The sequence below is a fragment of the Sylvia atricapilla genome, chromosome 2 (assembly GCF_009819655.1).
Source record: "Sylvia atricapilla isolate bSylAtr1 chromosome 2, bSylAtr1.pri, whole genome shotgun sequence".
In the NCBI taxonomy this organism is placed as follows: Eukaryota; Metazoa; Chordata; class Aves; order Passeriformes; family Sylviidae; genus Sylvia; species Sylvia atricapilla.
The window spans coordinates 55,817,308-55,843,893 of NC_089141.1; the positions used below are offsets into that span (position 1 = coordinate 55,817,308).

Here is a 26,586-nt window from a genome sequence, read left to right on the forward strand (position 1 = left end):
CGCTCCCGGCATCCCTCGCGCGGCGCGGCCTGGCGGGTGCGTGCGGCGCGGGCGCCTCGGCGGCTCCAGAAGTTTCCCGGCGGCGACGGGCGGCATGGAGGAGGAGGAGGCGGGAGCGGCATCGGCCCCGCCGCGGTGAGCTCCCTCCCCGGCCCGGCCTCCCCCGCGGCCCCGCCGCCCGCCCGCCCGCTGACGGCGTTGTGTTTCCTCGGCAGGTTCTCGGACGCGGACGTCGACCGCGACCCGGGGGCGGCGGCGCAGGTGAGGGCCGGGCCGGGCCGGGGGCGGGCGTCCCCCGGAGCCTGGCTCAGGTGAGCTCGGGCTGCAGGGGAGCCCGGCCCAGACCTGGCCCGCTATCGTGCTGCCTGTCTGGCAAAGAAGGGGTGGGGGGAAGCAAAACAAACCCAAGTTTCTCTTCCGTGTGGGTAGATGATAGTTCACATAAGTAAATTAGCTAAGATTTGTGGGTATAAAGCCCCCAAGCTTATTGAACAGAGGTATTCCATCTTGGATTTTATTCTGCCCTGGTCTATTTTTTTTTCCTCTCCCTGTCTATTGTGGGCACCACTACTGATCTTCCTTTCACCTCCACAGAAAATAATTTTTATGTAGTGCGAACGGTCACTCCCTGAAACACCCTCCCCACGGACGTGGTAGAGTCCCCATCACCGGAGGTTTTCAAGACACAGTGGGCAGGCTGCTAGATACTCTCCTCTAGGCAGGCTTTCCCATGAGAGGTCAGATGAGATGATCCTTCGCTGTCCCTCCAACCTGGCCTGCTCTATGACTCTCAGTTAATATGTTTTAATGTGTTTTCTAAGGCTATTTTTACATAAAACAGACGGTTGATGAGACAGAGCTAGAGGGTGGATAAGTATTTTTGTTTAACTACTTGGGAGGGGAGAGGATGTAAATGGTTAGTACTGCTTGAAGAGAGTGGGTGGTAGAACCATAAAATGATACTAAATTATCTATGCACAAAGAAAATGGTGAAGCTACATTTTTCAATTCTTTGGGGTTTAGGCTGTAGCTTGTAGGTTTTTCAAAAATTAAATGACATTTAAAAACCAGTTTTGAATAGCCAAATCCATAGGACATCATAAAACTCATTCAAGATCTAAGAAAAAAAAAAAGGAAGTTTTACATTTTGTGCTTTGTGATCTCTGAATTGGTAAGTTCCACAGCTCAGAGTAGCATTTTGCTGACTTAGGGGCTCAGGTCTCCAGGTGCTACCCCGTGCTTGCATGGTCTTACGTGTGGTTTCCATGTTCATGTCCTTTGTCCTTAATATTTCTAATCTGGGAGACAGTTCTGTAGAAGTGGTGCTGTTAATGTTTTTATACCTGGCTAGGCTTCTGTCCAGTTGGCCTGGCATTTCTGCACTGTGTGCTCGGGATTTTTGATTGCTCTCATTCCTAGAGATTGTGCTTTGGCTTTCTGCACTTGGAGCTCATGCAATTGAAAGATCATCATCTATCTTTTTATACTGTCTGAATGATAAAGCTGTGAACTCACGAATGACTTCTCATTTTAAGTTGAAAATGTAGGAGGCAGAAGGCACCTTTAATTAATGCAAATTCTTAATCAAATTTTCCAGTGTATTTAGAAACAGATCTGCAACTTGGTCACATGGTAACGTCCTTTAGAGTCAAAATACGCAGAAAGCACATACTTGAGTGTGAGGACAAAGTCTAAGCTTGTTCTAAGTAACTGTTGCTGATGTCATGGTGTGGAGTTCCCAGTGCTAGTCCAACATTACTTGTCTTCTCAGATAGCTGACAGCAGTTACTTGCCCCTTGTGTGTGCCTGAACGAGGTGTGGTGACCTACTGATAAAAAGCACACAAAGAGAAGTTTCACACTGTTGAAAATGCTTTGCTTTGCTTTCCTGGCACGAGGGTTAATTTTATAGGAGGATTCATTCATATTTTGCTGGCTCTAATCAGTGCATCTGTCATCAGCATAAATCACAGGAAATAATGTTTAGGGAGAGAGGTGATCTGTCAAAACAGTACCTCTGCACCTGCATCTCCCTGTGATGTTCATGTCAGAGTCAGACCCTGCTTGGTTTTGAATGTCAGAGTTAATTCACCTCTGTGCATAATATGAACCAGCCTTAACACATGTGTTGCCTCACGTCCCTGCCATGTGGGATACCTGTAGCCCTGAGTAGTGCCATAATGACAGCTGCTTTTGAATGACTTTAAATCTCAGGAAGGCATTGGTACAATTAGTTAAGTTGCTGCTGTCTACTGCCTGCCCCCTTCAGAGACCTCTAAGGATTTAGATTTGTGTGCTGTGCCTTTACAGAGGTGCGTGTATCTTACACAGTAAGAACTCGTGCCGCTGCTGGAAGAAGCTGTTCTGGCCCATACGTCCCTGGTGGCACAAACACTTCATGTGACATCTGTTAGAGAAGGACACTGGTCTGAATTAGAACTGAGGCAAGACCTCCTTCCCTTCTTTTTTCTCTGGCATGGTAGGACAGAGTTTTGGTAGCTGTGCTGTACAAATATTTCTGCAGGTATAAAGCTTGTACCTTAGCTATGTTCATGCTTGCTAGATTCCACGTGGAAGTCTGAGTAGAAGTCAGCTTAGCAAACAGAGTTACTGTCCTGTAGCAATGTACTGTAGTCACTTTTGGAAGACTGACTGGCTTCTAGCAAAGGGAAGAACTTCCTTCACCAATAAGGAGAAAATTGGAGATGCTCTTTCGAGATGTGTCCTTCAAGTCACTGTGATTTTATTCGATGTGTAAAGTTATGAACTTTTCTCAGAGAGAACAATGTGTTATTATTTCAATCCATATATCCATTGATTCCCTTAACAAAGGACTACTTTACACTTATTTCCATTGTGCAGTAATAGCTCCTCTGAGCCCTGTGCTCCATGAATCTTTCGTTCTCCTGCTTTTGTGCTCAGCATGAATTGAAACAATCTCTTATGCACTGTAATATGTGTTACATGGCATTTCATAGCATCTTATCTCCACACAACTGTTCTGACATACTGTGCATTGAAAATTCCAAATTCCTAATACTGCATTGCTCTCTCAAATCCAGCAGACCTGTGTGCAAGTATGCTGAGAATTGTAAGAAGGTTTGGAATAGAGAGGATCATCTGTGTTAAACCTCATGCTTAGAGCATTTGAAATCCCACTTCCTTTGCAATAAGAAACAGTCTGCTTGAATTTGGTATAATTGGCAGATTCCTTGTATTTCAGGCTCTGATGTTCAGCTTTGTGCTTGAGAGCTAAGCAACAGGTAAACAAAAATGCCAGTTAGGATTTTATCTTCTGAAATGTCTCTGAATTGACAGAGTTTGATACTATGTTTTATGAGGATTTCTGAAGTACCATTTCCTTTTTTTATGTGTGTTTACAGGAACTGACAACAGCTTTGGAAAAGAATCCAGATGATGCAGAGTGTTATTGTCAACGTGCTTATGCTCATATTCTTCTACAGAAATATGCTGGTAACATCTTCAGGCTAAGAATGTTTTACAAGTGTATCATAATGTATTTTACAGGAGATGTCTTCAATCTGAAGCCAAATACAGTAGTGAGAGAAAGTGTTATCTGTAACTTAATATAGTGGTTTTGGTTAGTACATAATGTTGTCATTTTCTTAGATTTTGTTAGAGCAAAACTCGCAGTGAAATGGGTTTTCTAGAGTCCCAGCTTTCTATTTGAATCCAGTCTAGTATTATCTTGGCAGCTTTTTAGAAGCAGACTGCTTAGGCAGATTTCAAGATTTTTGCATTGTGTCTTCAATCATTGTGCTCTTGGTGGAGACTGAATCCTGTTGTGGTAGGAATGTGATAAGTGAGTAATGCCTGGGAAAAAGATTGACTGAATAAGATCTAGTTTATTTTTCTTTCCAGTAAAAACCAAACAAACAGAATATTCAGATTCAGATCTTCAGATCTAAGCAGAGGATTTCACTAAATGAAAGTCATGCTACATCTTACATAAGAGCTCTGCAGCTCCGTGAGGGATTAATGTGTGGCAGTTGTGGCAAGACTTAATTCAAACAGTGTGATTTGTGTGCAAGCTAAGAAAGATAACATAGTGTATCCTAGAGAAGTATCACTACTTAAACACTTGACAGTTCACTGCTTTTTATAACATTACTGTTTTTCTCAACTTTAAACTGACTTTCAACAGATGCAGTTGCAGATGCAAAAAAGTCTCTAGAACTCAACCCAAATAATGCTGTAGCGCTCCTTAGAAAAGGGTATGTATCATTTATGGTACTTTTGGGATATTGTGATAATCTGTAGGTCAATACTAAAGCTTGGATTGTGGTTCTGTGCAAGCTTTTACAACTCTGAGAATGAATAAATTCAAAGCCATGCTGCTTGCAACCCATTTGTAATAAAGCCATTTAGTTTGGGATGATTATCTTGATGCCCTCACCATTTCAAAGTCACACCTTTTGGTTAATTTGAATTCTTACACGTCATTTTAACACATATAGCATGCTACCTATAGAAGGTGGACTACACTGAAAAGTAATCATTGATTTTTTGTGGTTTTCTTTATTTGTGTCAGGTTAGGTGAATATCATACCAAAAACTATGCATCTGCTTTAGAGTCATTCAGAGAGGGACAGAGGCTGGACAGTAAGTATTAAAGTTTTGTTGTGTGTACAGTACTCCTTATGTTAAAATAATGGATAATGTGTTAGATTTAAAGGAAGACCAAAGCTTTTTTTTTTAAAAGGCAAATGTTTTGGGTCCCTAACATCAGCTGTCTAACTTTTGGGAACCTTAATGCAATCACTGCATGAAAGTGTTAAGCTATTTAAAAATATGTATCAAATATGTATCAAAGTTCTTTGCAATTAGTTGCTGATTTAATTTTTTTTTTTTATAAAATGGTGACTGGTTTTCTGCTTCCTGGAGGTGTTGAAGATAAATAGTGGCAATGTTGTAGTGTTAAGTGTAATTGAAATTTTTTTTAACAGAGCAGGCTCTTATATATAGCTGGAATTTCTTCTTAAACAGTTTGATAGATCAGTCTTTAGAAAGAATGTGCAACTTGGTGGATATTCAGACAAAGTGGATTTTTACCTTACATTACATCCCACTTAATTACAGAAGTATATTTATTATATTTCTTTTTTTCTTCTTACAGTGTTGGCTTTCCAGCTGGACTTGGACATTTTTCAGTTTGGTTTTTTTTTTTAAAGCTGACTTGATTCAATAAGCAGAAAGGGAGTAGTTTAAAACAGAAAGCTGTAGTAGAACGCATGGAGAAGCACAAAACAAAGCAATTGCAAGATGGTTGTGATGTCTTCTCTTCTGTCCATCCCTTATTATAAATCAAATTTCCTCTCTTCCAAACAGCAAGAAAAGATGGTTAAAAAAGGCGGTTTGAAAGGTTATGCAGAGAAAAGTGTCCTAATCTGATAAGAATTGTCATGGTCTCAGATCTTTTCAGCGCGTTGTCTTATCTGTAATTGTAGTGGCTGGGACATACAGGGTTAGCAAAAATTAATTACTCTGCATCTCCCAAAGAAATGATCTAATCCTCTGCTTTTAAAGTGGAGTTTCATGGAAGTGTAAGCTAGTTTGTGCTTGATCCCAAGTGATGATGCTCCTTATTACTCTTGTGCTTGTTTAGCCTTTTCTTTCAGTGCATTCAGTCTGCAGAAAGCTGCTGTTTTTAAAGTCTTTCTTCCTGATGAATGTGTTGAAATGGCTCAATGAAGGGTCTGAGTGCTGAAGTCATCAGAAGTGAAGTGGAAGAGCAGTGTTGGACCAGTGGTAGAAGGGGGATGTTGTGAAATTGCAGCAACTCACAGCTGTCAGTTTAGACTGCCCTGGAACAAGAGTTGAAAATAAGAAATTTCATGAAGCTCTTTCTGTACTGGTAGCTTGGATAGTTATTCATGTGATCTCCATGAATTTTACAGCAGAGAGACAGGTTTGTCTTTGCAGACTAGTCAAGTTCTGTTTAGTAACTTTCTGTGAAAGGAAGAGATTCTTTCCACTGATGTATGTTGCTTTCCTTACTTGGTAGGTAACTTTTTGTACATCTCCAAGCTCATCACTGCTGAATTCCCACCCCAGGCAACCAGTATCAATTTGAGTTTTTTCTTGTGCATGGATAACCTCACGTTCTATTTATGTTGTAGAGTACAACACAAAGCTGCAGGTATCTTTTTAGATACATCAGTGAATACCAGGGTCCTCTTTGTTAATTCAGAATCTCTGAAATACAGCACTTTTTCTTGTGTTGAATTGCTTAATTTCTACTTGTTTGAATTTAATTTGCTGTTGTTTTGCTACTAACTCAGTTGAAGAGTTTCTGAAGCCTCCTAGCACTTCCTGATGACTCTTTTATCTGAAGATACTTTCTGCTGTGCTTCCTCTATCTCATTACAAAATTCTGTGGCCTGCTGTGAGATGAGGAGTCTCCTGAAGGCCTTTTTAAAATTACAAACTTAGTTGATTCTCTTTCATATATTACCTAATTTGCTGGCAAGTTTGTGTCAATAACAGAATTTAGCTTTGTGGAGTGTTCCATGGATCCCAGGTAAAAACAACTGTGAGCATAGGCATTTTGGCAACACAATTAACTTCCGGTTAAATTCAGCTAGTGCAAAATGAACAAAGCAGAGCAGGAAAATGCAGCATACACTGAGCAGGTGATGAAAGGAGACTTCGGCTGTTGCTGCCTTGGGAAGAATTACTGTGGTGGAGAATTCTTTGCTGGCAAACCTGGTTTCTCCACACAAGTGGGCAGAAGTACATGGGTACTGTAAGGGCTGTTTTAAATCTCAATCTGGAATGCTGACAAGGATGAGCTTCCTACTTGTGCTCATCACTGGTAGGGCTGACAGGCCCAGGCTATCACAGCAACCTTCCCATTACCCACCTACAAGGATATTGAAGTAGGACTTGATGTGATGAGCTGTGGGATGTACAATGTTCCTTTATTTTATGAAATAACATGAGAAAGCAATACTCCTTTTGTTCAACCATGTGATGCATGCAGATCATTGCAGTTCCTTTTGCCTAAGTTGAGGAACCAGTGTAATCTGCTAGTCTTCAGTATACTGTGTGGGTTTAGGACAATTATTCTCAAATTTTCTTGGGTTTTTTGCTGTGACCACTGAATGAATTTAGTAAAGCTGGAATGTGGCAACTTTAAATTTAAAGAAACTTCTTCCTATCCTTGTATTCTAAGAGTTAGTAGATTTTTAGTAAGTGAAGACCCAGGAAGGTTTTCTGAACTACAGTTACTAGTAGAAATAAGGTATTTGGGAGGATAATACAATTTTAGAAAAAAAATAATTTGCCTCAAATTATAAAATGTGCCAGGACACAAGGAAAGAGTGTGATCTTCTAGGAAAATAGGGAAGTTAACTCTGGATTTTTCTTTTTAGGTTTGTATTGCATAGCAATCTAGTCACAGGCCATGGTTAAAAAGAAAATTCCTCACCTGCTGATGAGGGAGTTTAGATCAGTGGAGACTTTGCTTAGACTGCAAAACTTGGAAGTCTTTTTAGGTTACAGTGTTTCGAAAATATTGATTAAGTTAGGTTTCGGGAGAGCTTTGAAGTTCATACAATTCTGTGCTCTGGCCAAAAGTAATATTAATTTGGAACTTGCACGTGTTTACTTGGGACTTCTTACTAGTGTTTTCCAAGTGTCTCCAAGACCGAAGATTCCACTGTCTGTTTGGGCAGCCTGCTTCACAGTTTGCCCATTTTTTTTAGTGAAACATTTATAAAACTCTTCAGATGACAGAAAAAAAAGTGGAGATGAAATGGCTTGAGCTGTGGGCTAGTAATTCTGTGACCTTAAGGTGCACCTTAAAACTTGTGTACTTTTTATATTTGGAGGGTTGGGGTGCATTGTACAGCTGCAGTGGAGTCAGGCTTGGTGTTCTGTGTGTGTCTGCCTGGAGCTCTTGTCAAGCTTTTGTCCTTTGCCTCATAGTTCACTATGGGAATTCACTTGTAAAACGAGAAAACAATTCAGCTGTTAGTAGTTGGTCGGTATTGTTGCCACTTTTTTACTTCCTTCATTGTGAAAGATTTTTTGGGAATATTGTTGAAATAAGATGATTGCTCTGTTGTTACACTATCATCTTTTAATACTTTCCAGTGAATTAATTTCTATCTCAGAGGCTTCCAGGAAAGAATACTTGATGTGTGTCAAAAGTTGCACAACTTTGGGTTGTCCACACAACAGACCATCTCTCCTGACATTTCTCTGGAGAGGAAGTGTGTGACTGTTTGAAAAAGTAATTTAAAGAAAAATGGAAAAGTGTGTAAATGTGTACCTCTTGCTTTCTAAACAGCTACACAGGGGTTGAACAGACTGGAAAGCAATAGCATATTTGTGTAAGGCAAAAATCTAGTCTCCTGGAAATTAATGAGAATTTAATTAAATATAGCACATAGTGGAGTTGTACAAAAATAAAAAGCCCGAGTCAGTGACAGTTTACAAGAAGGTGATAGGAAATAACACCTTTTATGGTAAATTGAGACAAGTTTGGGATGGATTTGTTCCAGCTGGCAACTGTGAGGACATTTTTTTCATGCAATACATTTAATGCTTGAAGAGTTTTAATAGTACTGTGTTTGATTTCTTTTAGATGTAGATGATACCTTTACTATTTGGATTAAAAGATGTGAAGAAACACTAAATGGTAAGGAAAAACATGTTTACTTACTGAGGGATTTGATAAGCCCTGTGCTTGGAAGCTGTGTTATGCTTTTCAAAGATTCACTGCATTCGTTTTATTTAGAACAAAATAATTTGGTTTTTCTCTTTTGGAATTCATGTTTTCCTATCTCTTATTTCTCTTGGAGTAGACATCCTTAGTACTTACATTTTTCATTCAGATTTATAGGAACATTTATATTGGGTTTTTAGTGTAATACGTAGCTGTGCCAGACGAGTACCTATTTAAAAATCAGACAATCATAATTAATTTTAACTTATTTTCATACACAGCTGTGAACTAATTTTGACTGTAGAAGTGTGTGTCAGCTTGCTATCTAAAGCCTCCATCAAAATAAGTTTTCAAGTCTTGCAGAAGATAAAGTTGGAAAGAGATGGTATCAAGGAGTAAAATCTCTATGTGAAAGTTCCATAGGTGCTAGTGGCTGTTGTGGTGACGTACCCATGGTAGTCACTGAGTGTGAGCGTCGTTTCCCTTTCATACCTTCCTACAGACAGACAGCCCTGACAATTAATGCATCCACAGAGCTTAAGTTGTCTGGGGATTTTGATGAAAGTGAGCAGAATAACTGGTGTAGTTTTTTCCTCTGCCTGTTGTAACTTTCCCTCCTCTCTGTGCTGCACACTGGAGAATAGCACAGTAGAGCAAGCTTGTGTCAATGTGTTGACTAAAAACCAAAGAGAAGAGAACCCTTTTGTGTTGAATAGGGATGAGCAGATTTCTGCTTTGAGAGACATTTTTTACTAGATTTCATTATATTTGGAGGAGTTAGGTAAGTGATTGGAATGCATGGGGTTTTTTTGCAAAGAGTTACTTTGGGTGACAAGTTCTTCTGAAAGAGGTTATAATACACATTTTTCTTTAATGTCAAATTTATATTTTGCAGTGTTTTGTCTGGTTCAACTAGATTCTTCTGTTTTATCCTGGATATTTACTCTCTTGTCTTTCTTGAGCCATTTTCTTAATCTTCTAATACACCAACAAAACAAAGCAAAGTAGCTGGCCGACAAAGCAATAACTCTGATTGCTTCACTGCAGCTTAATATTTTTTTTCTCCTTTTGTCAGTGTGCATTATAAAGAAGCAAAGAGAAAGTTTGTTTCTTTTCAAACATATTTAATCTGAAATATTTTAGAAAAAAATACTTAGAAGAGGGGATACTGAGGTTTAGTTTAGGTAGAAGTACTACAGTATATTTAGGGTCACGTGAGTGAATTTTCTGTGCCAAATTTCCACTACATTCTCCGGTGGAGTTTCCCTAGCACGTGATAAAAATATGATGAGAGCTTTGTGCTGTTCCTGGGGATGATCGATGATAAACCTAGTGCAGACTCCCAGAAAGTGATTCTTTTCACACTTTTGTTTCCTGTGATACTGTTTTCATTTTAAAAGGCCTGTGTATCAGTTTCAGGTAAGCAAGGGAATGTAATGGAAAGATTGTTGATTCAGTTAATCAGGGCATGCTTTATATTAGAATTGTTGGTTTGCACGAGTTGCTGATTGAAGTCTGATTAAAAAGTAGAGTGTCATGAAGGCAAAATACTTGAGGTGGAACTCAAATGTTTTTACCTCCTCTGCTGTTGAGACTGGAGTGAGTGGAGGATGTCTGGAGTAACTGAAACAAGTTAGGATAAGATTGTGCCTTGTAAGCTCAATATGTCTTTTTCTGAAAATGCAATTTTTTTTTTCAGCATCACAGACTGATTTGGTAAGATGTTTTCCTTAATATTTTGATTTTTTTGTTATGCTAGAGTGTATTTTCTGCTTCAGTGGCTTCTCTTCCAAGCTTTAAAAATAATCTTTTCATATTGCATGCAATTCTGAAGCATTTAACTTTTCTTCTAATCATGAATGCCTTTGAGACCAAGGCTGCAAAATTTGAACCCTGTAAACTCTTAGAAATGGTTAACAGATCTGGCAATTACTGTGCATTCATTGATGTAAATTTTAACTTTCTGGCTTGCAGTCTGCAGCCTAATTTACCAATTAACCAGTTGTGGTTAATTGTGTTGTCTCTACTAACTTGATTGGGACTTTAGGAAGTTAGAAAGTTAACCTTTTTTTTCCCAAATGGTTTGTGCAGACATTTTTTCTGTTATAATCTGTTCAACTTTCAGTTTTCCTTTTTTTTTTTTATTGGAAGTCTTAATAAGAAATGTTGAAATTGACCTCTCCTTCTGGTTTTGTTTTTTTCTTGGGACAAAAAAAAAAAAGGAAGAGCTTTGCATTGGATATTCTGCTCCCTCTTTAATAGTTACTTAAATTTTTTACATTTTAGGAATAGTGTAGAGGAGAAGAATGTGCAGAAAATATGGTGATAATATGTAAAGACAAGTCTTAGATTTAGAAGGATTTTATGTTTAAAAGTTAAACCTTGAGTTGTCAGACCTATTTCAGGTTTCCTTCATGATTTTTATAGATAAGCAGCATAGTCACTGGATGTTTTCCAGGTACACATCTTACCCAGGAAAAAATGAGTTTAAGCTGAACTTAATTGCTATTTATAAAGTATATCCAAGTTACAGACTGACATATTTAATGTAAGTTGAAACTTTTAAATTTGTAATCTGCCATAAATGAATAAACAGTGAAGAGCTTCACCTGTGAGTAAGCATTCACACATAAATCAAGGAAGGGGAGCAGTGGGAATCAAGAAAAGGGGACAGTGACAATGATTTGTGCCTTGAAGAGTACTTTATATGTATTTTCTATATTTTCACTTACACTGATGTTACTTTCTTTCCAATTGAATGTGCTTCAACTAGAATACACAGCAGCAGCCTCTGCCACCAAAGATCAAGTAAGTTGACTTTAGCTTTACTGTGAAATTTAAAGTAGTTGACATATTTGCTCTTTGGCTTGGGGATTGGAGAAGCAGGATAATGACTGTAGGAGGTTTTTTTGGGTAACGTTAGAAATGTGGCAGTCCAAGGGAAGTGTTTCTCAGTGCCATCACTTCTGTTCAGACTAAACAGTACTTGCAGAGGGTTAAACCTAACCAGGAGAGAGGAGAGTAACATCCGCACTCTGGCTTCTGTTTTCTCATTCTCATGTTGAGCTTAAATGAAAGCCTGTTCCATTGTGCCTGGTATAGGTAATGTTTTTGAGATATATTAAAGATTCTGAGCTAAAAAGTGAATGGTTTAGGAAAGTGGTCTAATTTTATATGCTGTGTGATCTAAAAAAAAAAAAATAAATAAATGTTCCTTCTTTTTTTCTTTTTAAAAGATATGACTGGTACCAAACAGAATCTCAAGTAATTGTGACCATAATGATCAAGAATGCACAGAAGGATGATGTCAGTGTGCAGTTTTTGGAGAGAAAGGTGATTTGTGTTTGTTATTGATACTCATCCCTAAATTCCCTGAGGTGCAGTACTCAAGCCAGTGAACATTACATGCTGCAGTAGCAAGAAAAGAATATGGTGGGAGCTGTTCTGCCTGAGCTTCTCTTCTGAACAGTTGTGCTGCACATGAGTGTATGCCCAGTCAGGTGATTTGGGATCAGTGGCCACAGCAGTGTGGCCTTAGGACTTAAGCACAAGCTGTGTGAGGTGTGCATGCTGCAAGGGAACATCTAGGTGGAGGGATGGGGGAAGAAGTGACTTGGATTTAAACATTAGACTATACATGCATCTGAGTAGGACTGGGCAGAAACAAAGGTATTCTCAAAATAGGTATGAATGAGTAATATTTTGCTCTAGGACATTTATAGAAATAGACTGAATATTGGTGGGTGGGTTGTTCTTCCTTTTGGCACCACTAAAATTGTGGCAGCGAAATATATTTTTAAGGAAGTACAGTAATCTCTGTTATGAAGTACCATATTTGTACCAATGAATTTCATGTTTAATTTAGCTGACGATATTGAAGAGTTAGGTTCTTCTTCTCAACTAACGTGATACTTCATGAAATACCAGAAGTACATGGTTATTATTACCTTCTCTGGGTTGTTAAAATAGCCTGAGCACTTGGTCTGTAGTTTGCTTGTATTAGGAGAGAAGTTGCAGATTGCTTTCATGTTCCATTATTAATATGTTGGTACTCCATTTGTTGTATAATTCCTTCCCTAAAGACTTCAGATCAAGCTGACAAGATTGTAGGGTTTTGAGTGCGTGTAGCAAGAACTGAAATCTTCTGTTCATTTTCTAGTGTATCTTAGAAACATCTTGTGCAATAATGCAGTAATGTAATGGCATGATCTGAAATTATAATAATTTAATCACTTAATCTCTGTGTGAAATGACTGTCCTTTATTTGAAAACGGTACTGCTGTTGATGCCTTAAGTTCCAGGTAGCTTCTCTAGGCATCACTGTCAAAGATAACCAGAGATGTGTTTTCAACTTTTAACAGATGAATGCATCAGTGAGACTTCCATCAGGTGAAGACTTCAACTTAAAGCTTGATCTTCTTCATTCTATAGTGCCAGAGCAAAGTACCTTTAAAGTGCTTTCAACAAAGGTAAGCTTCTTAAAGGATATATTGTTTCTTAGACCATTGCAACCCTGAAAATGTTTCTGTTCTATTGTCTTGTCTCTCTGCAACAGTTGTAATATCTTGCTTTTCATATAGAAATGCTTTTTCGTTCTTCAAGGTGTCTTTCAGCTGGTGGAAGGCTTTCTAAACTTGTGCAAATATCAGAAATAGTAATATGATGGTGCTTACTGAAGTGCAAATGACAGAGTTATGTTGAGGATTCTTTTACTTGTTGCTAGAGAAAAAAGACTCTGATCTTCACTATTAAAATGCAGGTATTAGGAAAGCAGGAGCACCCTTTTACAAAACCTTCAAGAGCCAGTCTTGCCTGGTGAAGCATTGTTATCTTTGTGTGCCCAAGAAATAAAAGGCAGACTTGGAAGATTTCAGTGAAATTGTTCTTTACCCTTTCATGGCTTCTCGCTGGTAAGCGTTAACCATGCAGTTAACTGTCTGTGGCTTTTCAAGAGTGTATTCCATGCTGTTCCTGGAAATAGTACATACCTAAGGACATTTGAAAATGGCCTGGTGTGAGGGAATGCTTCTGTCTCAGCATTTTGCTTCTTTTATATTACAAGTATAAAAAAATAAGAAATGCTGGTCTGGCATAGCTTTTTTTGTTGACATAATGGATAGACAGACATTTGCTGTGTCCACAGAGCCATACCTGAATCTCCAGTGTTGGAATGTGATGTCAGTTCTTCTCTTGTATTTCAGCAGTGGTTCTGCAGAACTTACGGAAATTCTCTTGCGTATTCATGTTCCATTTTACCAGTTCTGTTCTCAGAAAGGTACCTGTAATAATCCTTGCATCATTTCGTGGAAGGGGAACTTCAGGATGGCATGAGAGGATTGCCATAGAAAGTTGGTCTTGTTTTTACACTCCTTATAGAAAGAAACCTGGGCAGATTGTGTGATTGAGCACCTTACTTATCTCACCACAGTGTAAGAGCTTATACGATTCAAAGTATGTAGAAAATCTGGTAGTCCATTAGTATTGGTATAAATTTGCATGGAATGAGGATGGATCTTGTCAGGAAGAGTAGCTGTGCGGTCCTGTTTTCTTTGTGTTCTTGCCTAGCTTGTGTTATACTTTTAATTTTGTCTTGAAGTTTACCATTACTTTCTTAGGAAGTGTCTGCATGAACTGAGCACTGTGAAATTCACTTGACTTTGTCTTTTCCACACTGCCGTCTCTAGCCTGGGCTCATCTCTGAAATAATCTCTAGTAGTGTACCTCCTGGTTTACTTTGAGGTGCCAAAACTGGAGTGAAAGCCTGAGCTATGTTCAGACAGTGTCTGAACTGTAAATATTTTTCACTTATTTTCAAATGCTGTTGTTTTTCAGTATTTGTGAGAGATTATTTTTGAGATCAAATGAGTAAGAGATAACACAGAAGGTGATGTAACTGCAGAAGTCAGGGCTTCAGCATATCCAGTCTCCTTTTGCAGAAAGCAGTAATACAAAGCTGTCTGTGAGGGCATAGTGAAGGAATACAATTGAAACCAAGCCCCAGCTGATTCTTGTTCTGACCACCAGATGGAGTCTGGAAGAAAAAAAGAAATTAAAAGCAGCTCTATGTTAAGTATGCAAAGACTTCTTTACAGGTTTAGAAAGATAGTATAATATTTTCCTTAGAAAAATATTAAGAGCTTTAAGGGAATGATGCAGCCTTAGTGTTTGATTATCAGAAATTCCGTTTTCTTTTCTTAGCTTTGTGTATATACTTGAGTTTTCTGAGCAGCGTGGAAAATAGGCAGTACTTTGAATAAATTCATCTTACTGATTAAAACTTCTCAAACCATTCACATATTATTTTGTACTATTTACATGAAGTCGTTTTGTAAGGACTTGGAAAGACATTTAATCTCATTATCTTCCCATTTACATGAACTTGTTACTGTGCATTCCTGAAGAAGTTGAGTTTTCATGGGATAGAAACCTCTGTTCCTGTGGATTAGTAATTTCAGGTGATAATAACTAGATTTGTTCATACTCCGTTATTTTGTGCTGCTGCTTTGAATGTGTGAGCCACATTGCCATTAGTATCATATAGTCATCACTGGGCAACAAAAGACTCTGGCCTTTCTTTTTCACTTATATGAGCAAATATATGAGGAAACAGTGGAGTGGATAAGCAGGCTGTGTGGTGGGTTAGTTTGGTCCATGAATTTTTGTACAACTAAAAAAATTTAGTGGCTAGCAGAGAGTAGAACAGTCCTGCTTGTTTTGGAACTAAGAGGAGCTGTAGCGGGTTTTCTCAATACTGCTTGAAATTCAGCATCACTTGTCAAATGGAAAGGCATGAGGGTAATGATGCAAAATCAGGAGGAGAAAACAGCCTTAACTGTGTTTGCAGAACTACAAATTCTAAATTGACTGCAAAGAGCAGACAGAACTCACAGACTCCTGAATTGGTTCTTTCAGCGAGTGTTGACACTGGTGAAAAATACGATTGGTAACATAAGGATTGTTTCTTTCCCAGCAAGGAAATGAAAATTATACCTTTCTATCAATCCATGCTGTGTCAAGCTCTGAGATACAAAATCTGTTTGGAAAAAAACAGGACTAGCAAGTGTTACAGAGGTAGCATCCCATAGATGTTTTGAGCTGTTTTAATAGTTTCTCTTGGAGCAGAAATAAATTAGCCTAAGAACTCAGGTTAATGTTTCTGTTAGGTAGTGCTGAATACCTCTGAACTGAGCCCTTCTCTTGCAGGTACTGCTATAGCTGCATAGCATTTTGTACATTAACAGCACAGTTGATAGATCATAACTAGATCAGTTGATGTTACTAATTGTACTCCTCATCTGTCAAAGGTGTCTGACTGTAGCAGTCTGATCAAGCAAAAAGTAACAGCTGCTCCTAAAAGCAGTGTAGAAATTTAAGATATGTGTCTTACAAATGGAAGCTTGAAATTCAGCATTTCACAGGAGGAAGGCACCTTTAGTAATGCTGCTTGGTTTTTTACTTCTTGCCGGAAGAGGGAGCCAAAATGTAAAGGCTGGATTGGGTTTGCTCTTTGCAAGTTACCCGGGTGCAATTATCCTGTGGCTCAGTGAGCTTAGTGTCATCGTGCTCCCTTCATAGAAGGAAAAAGCATAAAAAATTAAATGAGTGACTAAATATGTTTAAGAAAAAACTAGTCAATTTGTATCTGTCCAGAAAATATTTCAGGAAATTAGAAATGTACAAATAGTTTGAGGATTTCTGCTGTTATTAAAAGCCTCACTGTCTTTTCCCTCTTCTGCTCAGTCTATCAGTCAGTGTATTTGGGATTCCACGGGAATATTCTGCAGTGTTCTCCTGGAAACTTGTATAACATGAGTTGTTTCTGTAGGTCTTCTGATTATTTCTAGGTGGTTTTCTTCTCCTCACACTTAGAGGAGGAGAGTGAAGATGACTGTGCTTTTAGCACGTGTGCTTATGACCTTGAAAGAAACTTGAGGTAGTGCTTTTTGGTTTTTCCCCTATCTACAGATAACTGAGGACAGTTACTGTGACTTTTCAGTTTGTAGTGCCTTGGGCTTTTTGCAAACAATGACTTGCAGCAGTGTAGAGCCATTTGAAAATGTGCTAAAAAGTGGTTTCTTTACCCCAGAACTGTCCTTTAACTAGAGATCAAAGTTGTGCTGCAAACTAGGGAGGTGTTAGGAAGCTTCAGCCTCTTTTACAGTTGACATTTGTTGCTTAATAGATATATCTGAGGTAGAAGCACACTCTCAGCAGCTTCATGCCAAGAATATGGTTGTGTATATCAGTGGAATGTTGGTTTTTTCCTTGAACCAATATTTTGCTATGCAAATGTTGAAATATCCTGTGAAGCTAACTGGAGCTGATGCCTGTTGCTGAATGTAAGGCAAAAGGTAAAGAGTGGAACTGTTTCACACGCTCTTGGACTATCATCAGAGTCTCTATTCAGAGGCAAATGTACACAAATAGATAAACAGGAACAGATTTATTTTAACTGAAGTTGGGTCTTACTGTTGCAGTCTGTTCCCTAAAAGATACTTTCTTGTTTAGGGTACCTGCATTAAATTGGTTGTATTTGATTGCAGACTTGGCTACTCTGGTGTTTTTTCTATGAGGGTTTAATGCAGATTGATATCTCCATGTATATTCTTAAGAATTTTCTAGAAATTATAAACTAATATTTAAGATGAATAGCTAATTTTCTGAAATTTATTGCATCTTTTAGGCAGGGCTAGTTGGACTAATTTCTTGGATATACCATATAGAAACCTTCACTATGATTGGTGTGATATTCACTTATTTAACAATGCTTGATTTCATTATTTTCCTTCTGCATGAATGAAAATGGATGTGAAACAGATTTAAATTTGCTAGTACTCTGAGAACTATTTTATACATGCATGTAAGTCAGTGCTTGTGCTTTATATAAATGCATAAAAGAAAATGATTCATAAGGGGGTTTATATGTCTGGAGAACTATTGGAATAATGATGGTTTACATGGAGAATAAAGTGACAAATAGCTTTAGAATACCAGAATGATCTGTGTTGCTAGCTTCTCCTCTAAAATTCAAAAATTTTGTGTTGCTATGTAATATCAGTCAGAGGAAACTTGAACCTTTTCCCCCAGTTCTCCATAGTACATAGCTGGCAAAGAAACTAAATAAATCCCTTCTGTTGCGGTATAATCCCTATAAAATAATTTTCTTAATTATCATTTTTATGTGATGAGACTGTAGAATTATTTTCATCTTAATATATTTTGTTTAAAGTTACAGACCAAAACCATTGGAATTTAGACTAGAGGCAATATATAAAAGGTCTTTAAATAATGGGAACACCAATACTGTAGGCACATGTGCTCTTAGAATTACATTTGGATAAGTCTTATATTTTTAGAATATTGTTCTATTTCATCCTGCAGAATTCATGAGATGATTACAAAAGGACAACTCTAAATACTTAAAATTTACAACTCAGAGAAGGCAGTCAGTAGTTGAGTAAATAACAAAGTAGTTGATTAGAAATACTGAATTCTTGTTTTCATATGTTTGATACAGCAAAACACCAGAATTGGAAAGGGTATTTTTGCCATGTCTTAAAATTAATGGCTGCACTGTTGCTTAAGCGTTGCCTGGTTTCCTTCATCCATCTGATCAGAGCTTGACAGAAATTTGCCGGTGGTAGATGAACTTTGCCTTACCATGGACTGTAAAATACGCAGTTTACTGTGTGTACTTCTACATAGCAGAAATTAGGGGAAAAAAAAAAAAAAAAAAAAACACAAAAAAACACCCTTGCAGTTTGTCAGATTCACACCAGAATCTCCTTTTAGGGTGGAAGATAAAAATTCTTCCCCTTTTAATGTATGTCAGTTAGACTGACACTGCATGTCCCAGAATGTAAGTTCAAGTGAAATCAAGTTCATTGGAGGTTTTGACTTTCTAACAGTAAGTATCTACCTAGAAAGTAAACATTGGCTAAGTAGCATTGTGTTGATCTTTACCAAAGGGGAGGAATTATTTCTTAAAACTGGATTAAATGCTCCTTTATGCCAGTCATTTTAAAGTAAGGTGGCATTTTATTTTTATATTATCAATGAAATGGTTCAGAATGGCTTTTGAGAGAAACTGTGATGTCTTTTCTGAAAGCTAGAACTTGCATTAACTCCAAACAAGCGTGTCCAAATCTCTGGTAGGCTTTAAAAAATTGATTACTTTTGTGACTAGAAAACTCTTGAGTGGAAATTTACCTGTGTCCTGTCACTGTGGGTGGTCTTTCTTCTAGACAATAAATCCCTCTTTTGGCCCTCTTCTCAGAGCGGTAGGTTTCTCTTAGGATGGTATTTCATGGAAGTAGTGCATGAATTACTCTCAGAATGTCTTCCTTTTTGCTTTGCTCTCTTTGAACCTAAACCACAAGGGATTTTAAAGAGAAAGTGTATTATATCTGCATTGGGATTTTTATAGATCTGGAGTACCATTTCCCGTTGTAGGCTTACCAGTGCAGGAAAGGCACTGATGTAGTGAAGCAGGTCCTAGCAGAGGGCTGCCAAGGTGATCAGGTGGCTTGAGCTACAAGGAGAAGCTGAGCAGTTAGACTTATCCTTAAGTGGCATGCAGAGCATTTAATTTGCAGTTAAATTTCCCTGTCTTATATACTAAAGTTGGCACAAGGCACACAGGCATACGTTTTATGAAATATAAATGTTGAATCAAAGTAGTTGGCAAAGTGTTGATGTATTTCTCTTGCCCAAGTGAATTTTTTTCAAAGGAGAGGAAAAAGCTAACAGTACTTTCTTTGCTAGATATGACACAAATGTCTGTGCTGATGTGTTACTCTTCTGTGTGATAGCTATCAGTATCTCTACTAAAACCTTCATTAAAATGCATTTATTGCCATTTGTGCACATAATTGGGGCTCACAAAATTGTTCCTTCTTAGATCAAATAGAGCTCTCAAGTTGAAGAAACATGCGCCTTCACAGAACTTTATAGCTTTATATTTTTGGAAAATGTGGTTGTATAATGGTATGAAGTTAATGATTTCCCTAGCTTTGCTCCTGCCTGCCACTTCGCCTAATGAGTAACTTCAATTGAAGTGGATGTAGTAGACAGAGTAGAAGTTTAATCATGTCAGAAATATATTCTGTCTCAGTTCTTCAGCTGTGTGCACTTCCAGCTTGGCAGGGTTGAAATGGTTTAGAGTTAAGAAATCTGCATCTTACACTGGGAATTAGTTTGTGTCATTGGCTTCTCCTTAGGGATGTATATCATGCAGTACTGGTTTAGGGACAGTTTCAGAGCGGAAAATGTAAGAGCTAGCAGATGAGAAAAGAAGGAGGAGGATTACTGGAGCAGCGAAACTAAAAGTTCTTCCTTACTTTCTTTTTGTGCATGGGTGGAGTATGGTGATGAATAGCCAAAGGACTGTTAGCCCATAGTCTTTATAAGGTCTCATTGAGGAGGATTGTATTGTGAGAATAAAAAAGTCCCTGTTTAGTGGCTCACATGAAGCATTATATTGCATTAGAGGTCATTTTTGATGTGGATGAAATAATCTGTGTGAGAGATACTGGAAGGTGTTTCAGGAAAGCCTGAAGTGTAAGGGCAAGAGACAAATTAAAGAAGTATAGAAGAGAGCAGTTTCAGTATCAAGCATCTGCTTCCCCCCCCCCCCCCCCCCCCCCCCCGCCCAATAACATGTTGGGGAATGCACTGACAAGTAGAGTATAAATGTTAACATTAGAGCCTCAACTGAAATGCACAACTCAATTGATAGTAGACTCTCCTCAGGTTGAGAAGAGTTTGTATAAGAAACAGAGGAGAGTAGTTTCAAATTAATAGTCATGTTTCACTTGTAACTCATTAGTTCCTTTGTAAGTAGCTAATTAACTTAAATGTTTGGCTCAGGAGATCCAAATCCACTGGGGAAAAAAACCTGCTAGTTCTGCCGCTTGTGGAACTACTTGATTGTTTTATATGCAGATACTCAAATATTTTTTGCTTCCTTAAGCTAATCACAGAGCATTAGATGTATGAGTGTAGGATGCTAAAAAATTAACTTTAAGGTTGCAATTTTCAAAATGTTTTTAGAAGAGTCCAGTGGAGGTAGCTTTACTGTCTTCTTTTGTTTTGCTGAAGAATAATTCTTCTGCACAGTTTAACAGAAATCTCCACATCCTTACAGATTGTGATATTAAAATCTGAAATCCAGGCCCTTTAATTGTTTTGGTAAGATACCTCAGTCTGTTGCTTACCAGTGATTGATTTGAACAATGGGTTAAGTAAACTTCAGATTTCAGATCAACATAATTCTGTCCAATGAGCTTGGTGTTTGAATCTAAGGTTACCTTTTACAGTGGTGCCTTTGTTCTTGGGCCTGCAGGGATCCCCAGGTTTTCGTGGCTTTAGGTAGAACTAAGAGCTTGCTTCTGCTGAGCCATTCACAAATAAGGAAGCACTGAAGTTTAGCAAGCACTGATTTCAGTTAATTAATAGCATGGTATGAACTTTGTGACATCTCCTTAAGTGAATTGGAGTGACATTAGACAGTCTTTGTTTTGCAGACATTGTTTTGCAACTTTGTAACCCTGTAACCAAAAGAGAAGGTTAATGATGAAAAAAAACATTTCAGTATGGTTGTCTAAAGGGATTGTATGAAGTTGTGAATAGGGCATGACATACTTCACTTAATTTTGTTTCTCCTATGATAATTGCAACCACATCCATTTTTAATTGCTAGTTTTGTCAATGAATACTCAACAATTTTCTCCATAGCAGTGTTTGTTCATTGAACCAAATGAGTACAGCTTCTGAATTTCTCCAGTGGGAAGATCTGCATAGTCCCAGGGTGTTTCTCTGGTTTGTGTACTACACATCAAACATGGAATTTTTTGGTAAATGAAATGTAAACTTAGATAAAGTTGGATTTTGTAGCCTTTCAAAGCTGCTGCTTATTAGAACTGACTGCCAAGAAAGGGATGCTTGAAAGGCAATACCTTGGAGCCTGGCAGTGTAGAGACATTGGGACTGATCATTACTTTTGGGATGCCATAATTTACAAAAAGAATCAAGTGAATAGTAAGCAAAAGAAAGTGAAGCGGTCCTAAACAAAAAGGTGGAAGTCTGATAGAAAAGCTGGGCAAGCACATGGGAGCTTGTTTGATGTGTGACTTGAACTGAAGTGACTTCATCTTGTAAGGTAGCTAAATTTGGCTGTGATACAGGCTTTGTATTAGAGGCTGTGTTTCTAAAACCAAATGTATGTATTTTCTTACAGCTGCAGGATCCAACTACTTTAGAACTGCTTGGCAGAACTGTTTGCATTTGGATTAATTTGTTCTTTGTCTTGTGTTTTGTAGATTGAGATAAAAATGAAGAAGCCAGAGGCTGTAAGATGGGAGAAGCTGGAGGGCCAGGGAGATTCTCCTAAGTTAAAACAATTTACACCAGGTTTGTTCTCTGAACTATTAAGTATTAAATGGTTTATTTGTATTGAGCGAGTTACAATTATTAATAGTAGTTTTGCCTTAAATATTGTTTATAAAATCACAGCTTCATATTTACAATGAAAAGCCTAATAGTCTTGTTTTCACTGCCAAGAATTGACAGAAAGTCTGTAAGCCATTAGTGAAACATAGTAATTAAATTCAGTCATAACTTCTGTTAATCTGATGAATTGGTGTAAGGATATATGCTTGTCATTAATTCTTATCTGTTTGGGTCCCTGTTTCGCAGTTCTGCATGTTGTTAAGTCTGTGTGTTGTGGTTTAGGAATGGTTCCTCCCAAATCGGTATCCCACTGGGACTCTCCCAAAGGACACTGTCAGTCTCACTCTCCTTTACCCTCCCCTTTCTCACTGCAGTGGTGGGATGGAGTTGAGACTTGGAGGCACAATAGGTGAAGGGTTGAGATAAAAACAGTTTATTGGAAACATCAGTTAAATTAGAAAACAAACAGTAACAGCAACAACATTAATAACAAAAGGCTACAAAAGAGAGAGAGATTTACATGCAAAACTCTCCAGTGGATCCCGGGTGATAATGACACGGGTGATGATGGATGGCTTCCCCCTCCCCACACCTTTTTCTTGACTGGAAGCTCTGCCCTTCTTCTGGGGTGCCAGAGTCCCTTACTCCCTCCCCAGCAATGATCTGCCCTGGTGTAGAGTATCTTCCTGGCCTTGCCCACAGAGCTTCAGGCCCCTCACCACTACCGCAAAAAATTAACTCTGTCCTGGCCAGACCCTGGACAGCAGTTGTTATGTTATGTGACCTGTTGCTCTAAGTATTTGATTTCTCTTGGAAACCAATACATTGGAGTTTTTCAATACAGATAAGCATTCTGTCTTTGACAAAATTTGAATTTCTTGGATTTACTGGTTTCAGATTTTTTTTAACTTAGCTCAGCTTGTTCTATGGCTCTAGGCTGCTGTTTCTTTTTTTTTTCTGTCAGCCAATATCTCTTACCTCATTTCGATTTAAATTATCTGTGTTGCTGTTGGCCAGCTTTTTGTGTGTGTGTTGGATAACAAAATTATATAACTCTGTTTACCTAAAAATAAACTTCTGCATTTCTTAGTTTCCTTTATTTTTATTGCAATTTTTTATTTTTGCTGCAATGCTTCTCTCAGTTGGAGGAGTCCATTTGCATTTTCATGTCCCATTATCATCTCTGATTCATCAGGTACATGTGTGTGTGTTCTCTGCCACTCTTAAAGTCATGAGAAAAGGCTTGGTTAACTCACACTTCTGTTTGCAGACACCCAGCACTTATACCCATCATCGTCTCACTATACAAGGAACTGGGACAAACTGGTTGTTGAAATCAAAGAAGAGGAGAAAAATGAGAAGTTAGAAGGAGATGCTGCTTTAAATAAACTCTTCCAGCAAATTTATTCAGATGGTACAGATGAAGTAAAACGTGCCATGAACAAATCATTTGTAAGTCTTCATTCTTTTCTCTGAAGAAATGGGTGACTTTTGCACACTGACATGATTTACTAAACTTTGCATATGTTGGGAAAAGCCTCCATTACCAAAATTTTGAGCCTATAAATGAATAGATTTTGACCATCGTTCTGTTGGTGATACTGGTACAGCTACTCTCACTGCAAGCTACTGGGCTGCAGAGCAGTGAATGTGACTCTTAAGTCCAAGGTTGTGCTTTGTCACCGGTCTCTTCATTTCAATCAGCGTTATCAAAGGAAGTAGAGGTTTGGCTCATGTAGAGCTTGAAGACTTGCCAGGGGGTGAAAGGATCAAATTCCTCTTGATTGCTTGAATCTAGTTTAATTTGTAGTCATCACAGACAAGAACGTGACTGGCCCTTTAAAAGCTTCTTGTTAACGAAGCAGCATCTCACTGTGTCCAGTAGTGGTAAAAGTACTGTTGGGCTGGAGATTATGGAATGATGGCTCTGTCAAATTTTATTTCATAGGTACACAATTTCTGTGTAATCACTACTCTTTGAAGTTTGCTGTGGGAAATGGGGCTTTTATATTACTAGAAGTCTCAGCAAACTAAACAAGCTCTTTCTCATATTGCAGATGGAGTCTGGTGGCACAGTTCTGAGCACCAACTGGTCTGATGTTGGTAAAAGGAAGGTAGAAGTAAATCCTCCTGATGACGTGGAATGGAAAAAATTCTAATCCTATTTCTGATCTTTACCATCTGTGTGTTGCCATAGTCATGTACTGACCACTATGTATGGACATAGCATTCTTGGATTCAAAGCACTGAATGTTCCCTTGAAAACAGGAATTGTCTGTACATTTTGCGTGCTTTAGAAATTCCTTCATCTGCAGATCTTAAAGATATACTCAAGAGTGGAACCCTGTTTTTATCATCTCTGTCTTAATTTCTGGGAATTGAGTCCATCAGTCCAAATTTTCTACCACCCTTATCAGCTCTGCTCTTTGGGATAGGGTGATCTCTAATGGCTGGTCAGGATTATTGCCTTACACTTGGTGTTTCTGTTCAATAACTTATTAGATCTTGGCAATTTTGGGTAAAAACACTTCTCACAACAGTGTTAAAATTATTTGCTCCTTAACTCTGCTAAATAAAGCTGTAAATACAACTTTTTCTATAAGGAAGCTGCTTTATTTCATTTTTAGTATTGTTTTTTGATAGGGGAGTCACTTAAAGCACATAGGTAAGGATAAGGTAAAGGATGTGAATCTACTGCTTCAAAAGAAAAGCTGGCATGTGTAGGAGCAAAATGTGCATTCAGTGAAGAGGATGAGATTACTATGCTTGATACAGACACAAAATACCCACTTTGGAATCCTTCCACCTGTGTGTTAAGTTTAACTGTAGTCACAGTCATAGAAGATAGCAGATTTGTTGTGACTGGAAATTTTTACAGAAAAGTAGGTCCTCTGTCTACCTTTTAAATTCAAAATAAATTTACCTGGAATCAAAGCCAGCAAGCAGTTACTTCAAGTTATGTAATTTCTGAATACTAGAAAGAACAACTTACATGTCCTTGTTTCCATTAGTGCAGCTTTATTGTCACGATCAAATTGTAAATAACAATAGAGAAAAAGAATTGAGAATTTATATACTGTCTGTGCTTGTACTTCCTGAATACAACTTTGCAGGGACCTAGAGATGCTCAAAAGCCATCTGGATATGCTCCTGGGCACCTGGCTCAAGATGTCCGTTCTTGAGTGAGGTGGTTGGACAAGTGCAATTCCAGGGGTGCCTTCCAACCTCAGCCTTTCTTGTGCTTCCGTGAGAGATGAACTCAGAAAGTTGTGCTAAACATGCCTTGTCCATGTGCCACTGTCTCATGGGAATTCAGAGACAGCCAAATGTTGTGTCATCATAGAAACACCATGAATTGCAAATATTGACAGCACCATAAAAGCCACTTCTTCCCTTGTGAACCATTGGATACTGTTTTAAGTTTGCTGCTTTTACTTGCTGTCCTAATTATGTGGGGTTTTCTAGATTGTTTGTTATTCTGCCTGTTGTCTTTGTATTGGATGTGTTATTTTCCTACAGTGTCAATTGGTATGAGCTTGTTAAAATAGAAAGGCTGTTAGAACAGGTGTTTTTAATAGGATGAGTGAAGTCTGCAGCTGTTAGGTATTAAATGATGATTGAAAATTAAAGAGGAGGAAGGAAGGATATATTCTGTTCCTCCTGAGGAATGGGAACCTGGATTTTGCAGTGATGCAGGGAAAGTGTAGTTTTTTTTCCCCACTGTTGTTACTATGCCTGTGCAGTAGAGATATACCAAGACTTTAAAATCTCACAAATGTTAAAAAGAGAGGGTTTTTTTGCATGTAGACCATGACTACAAATCTTGCCATAATTGCAGTTTCTTGATGCACTGAGGTCATGATTATCCTGCAGTGCAAGCTGGGCAGTGCTTTCTTTTGCATCACTTCTGCTTTCAGAGTTGATACGTGTTTTTCAAAGCTCAAATTTGATAACCTTCAGAACTGAATGTTACCATGCTCTTTGAATGCAATGAACCGAGGTGGATTGGATTTAGGAAGGGTTTTGTGTGCCTTACCTCTTGACATTTACTGAACAGTGTCCGCTTCTTGGAAGAGTTTCTCAAAGCATATACTTGGAACATGTTTCAGTGAAGATTTTCTAGCTTTGATGTGAGGCTTTTCTTGACCTTCAGAGAATTCTGAGTAGCTGGTTTCTTAATATGTAGAGCATTTGCCCATCCATATGGGATGCTAACATTGGAGTTGATTTGATTTGGAATAGGTACTTGAACTCCATTCTCCCAGATAAGTGCTTTGCTGCTTTTTATTTATGCACAAAAGCATTTCTTCCTTTTTAATGTAGAAGGAAGACAAATGTCTGAGTGCTTCACTTTGTCACAAAATTGGGTTCTTGTCTCTTGGCTAGCCTTGCTTTATAAATGTCATTCAGAGTACTTAACAGAGCTTAGCAAAGGCTTGCTGTGGG

At 38.2% G+C, this 26,586-nt stretch overlaps 1 protein-coding gene across 2 annotated transcripts; it reads left to right on the forward strand.

The window, feature by feature from the left end:
* On the forward strand, positions 1-24,730 carry SUGT1 (SGT1 homolog, MIS12 kinetochore complex assembly cochaperone). 2 transcript variants are annotated; one of them, XM_066313341.1, is made up of 13 exons: positions 1-135; positions 216-261; positions 3,383-3,473; positions 4,165-4,234; positions 4,552-4,622; positions 8,611-8,664; positions 10,391-10,407; positions 11,465-11,499; positions 11,928-12,024; positions 13,053-13,160; positions 22,011-22,101; positions 23,411-23,592; positions 24,198-24,730. In XM_066313341.1, the coding sequence occupies exons 1-13, from the start codon at positions 95-97 to the stop codon at positions 24,297-24,299; spliced, it is 1,005 nt and encodes a 334-aa protein (XP_066169438.1). In that variant the 5' UTR covers positions 1-94; the 3' UTR covers positions 24,300-24,730. The 2 variants fall into 2 exon arrangements, with proteins under 2 accessions (XP_066169438.1, XP_066169439.1); XM_066313342.1 differs by having other exon boundaries at positions 11,474-11,499.
* Positions 24,731-26,586: the final 1,856 nt, after the last annotated feature.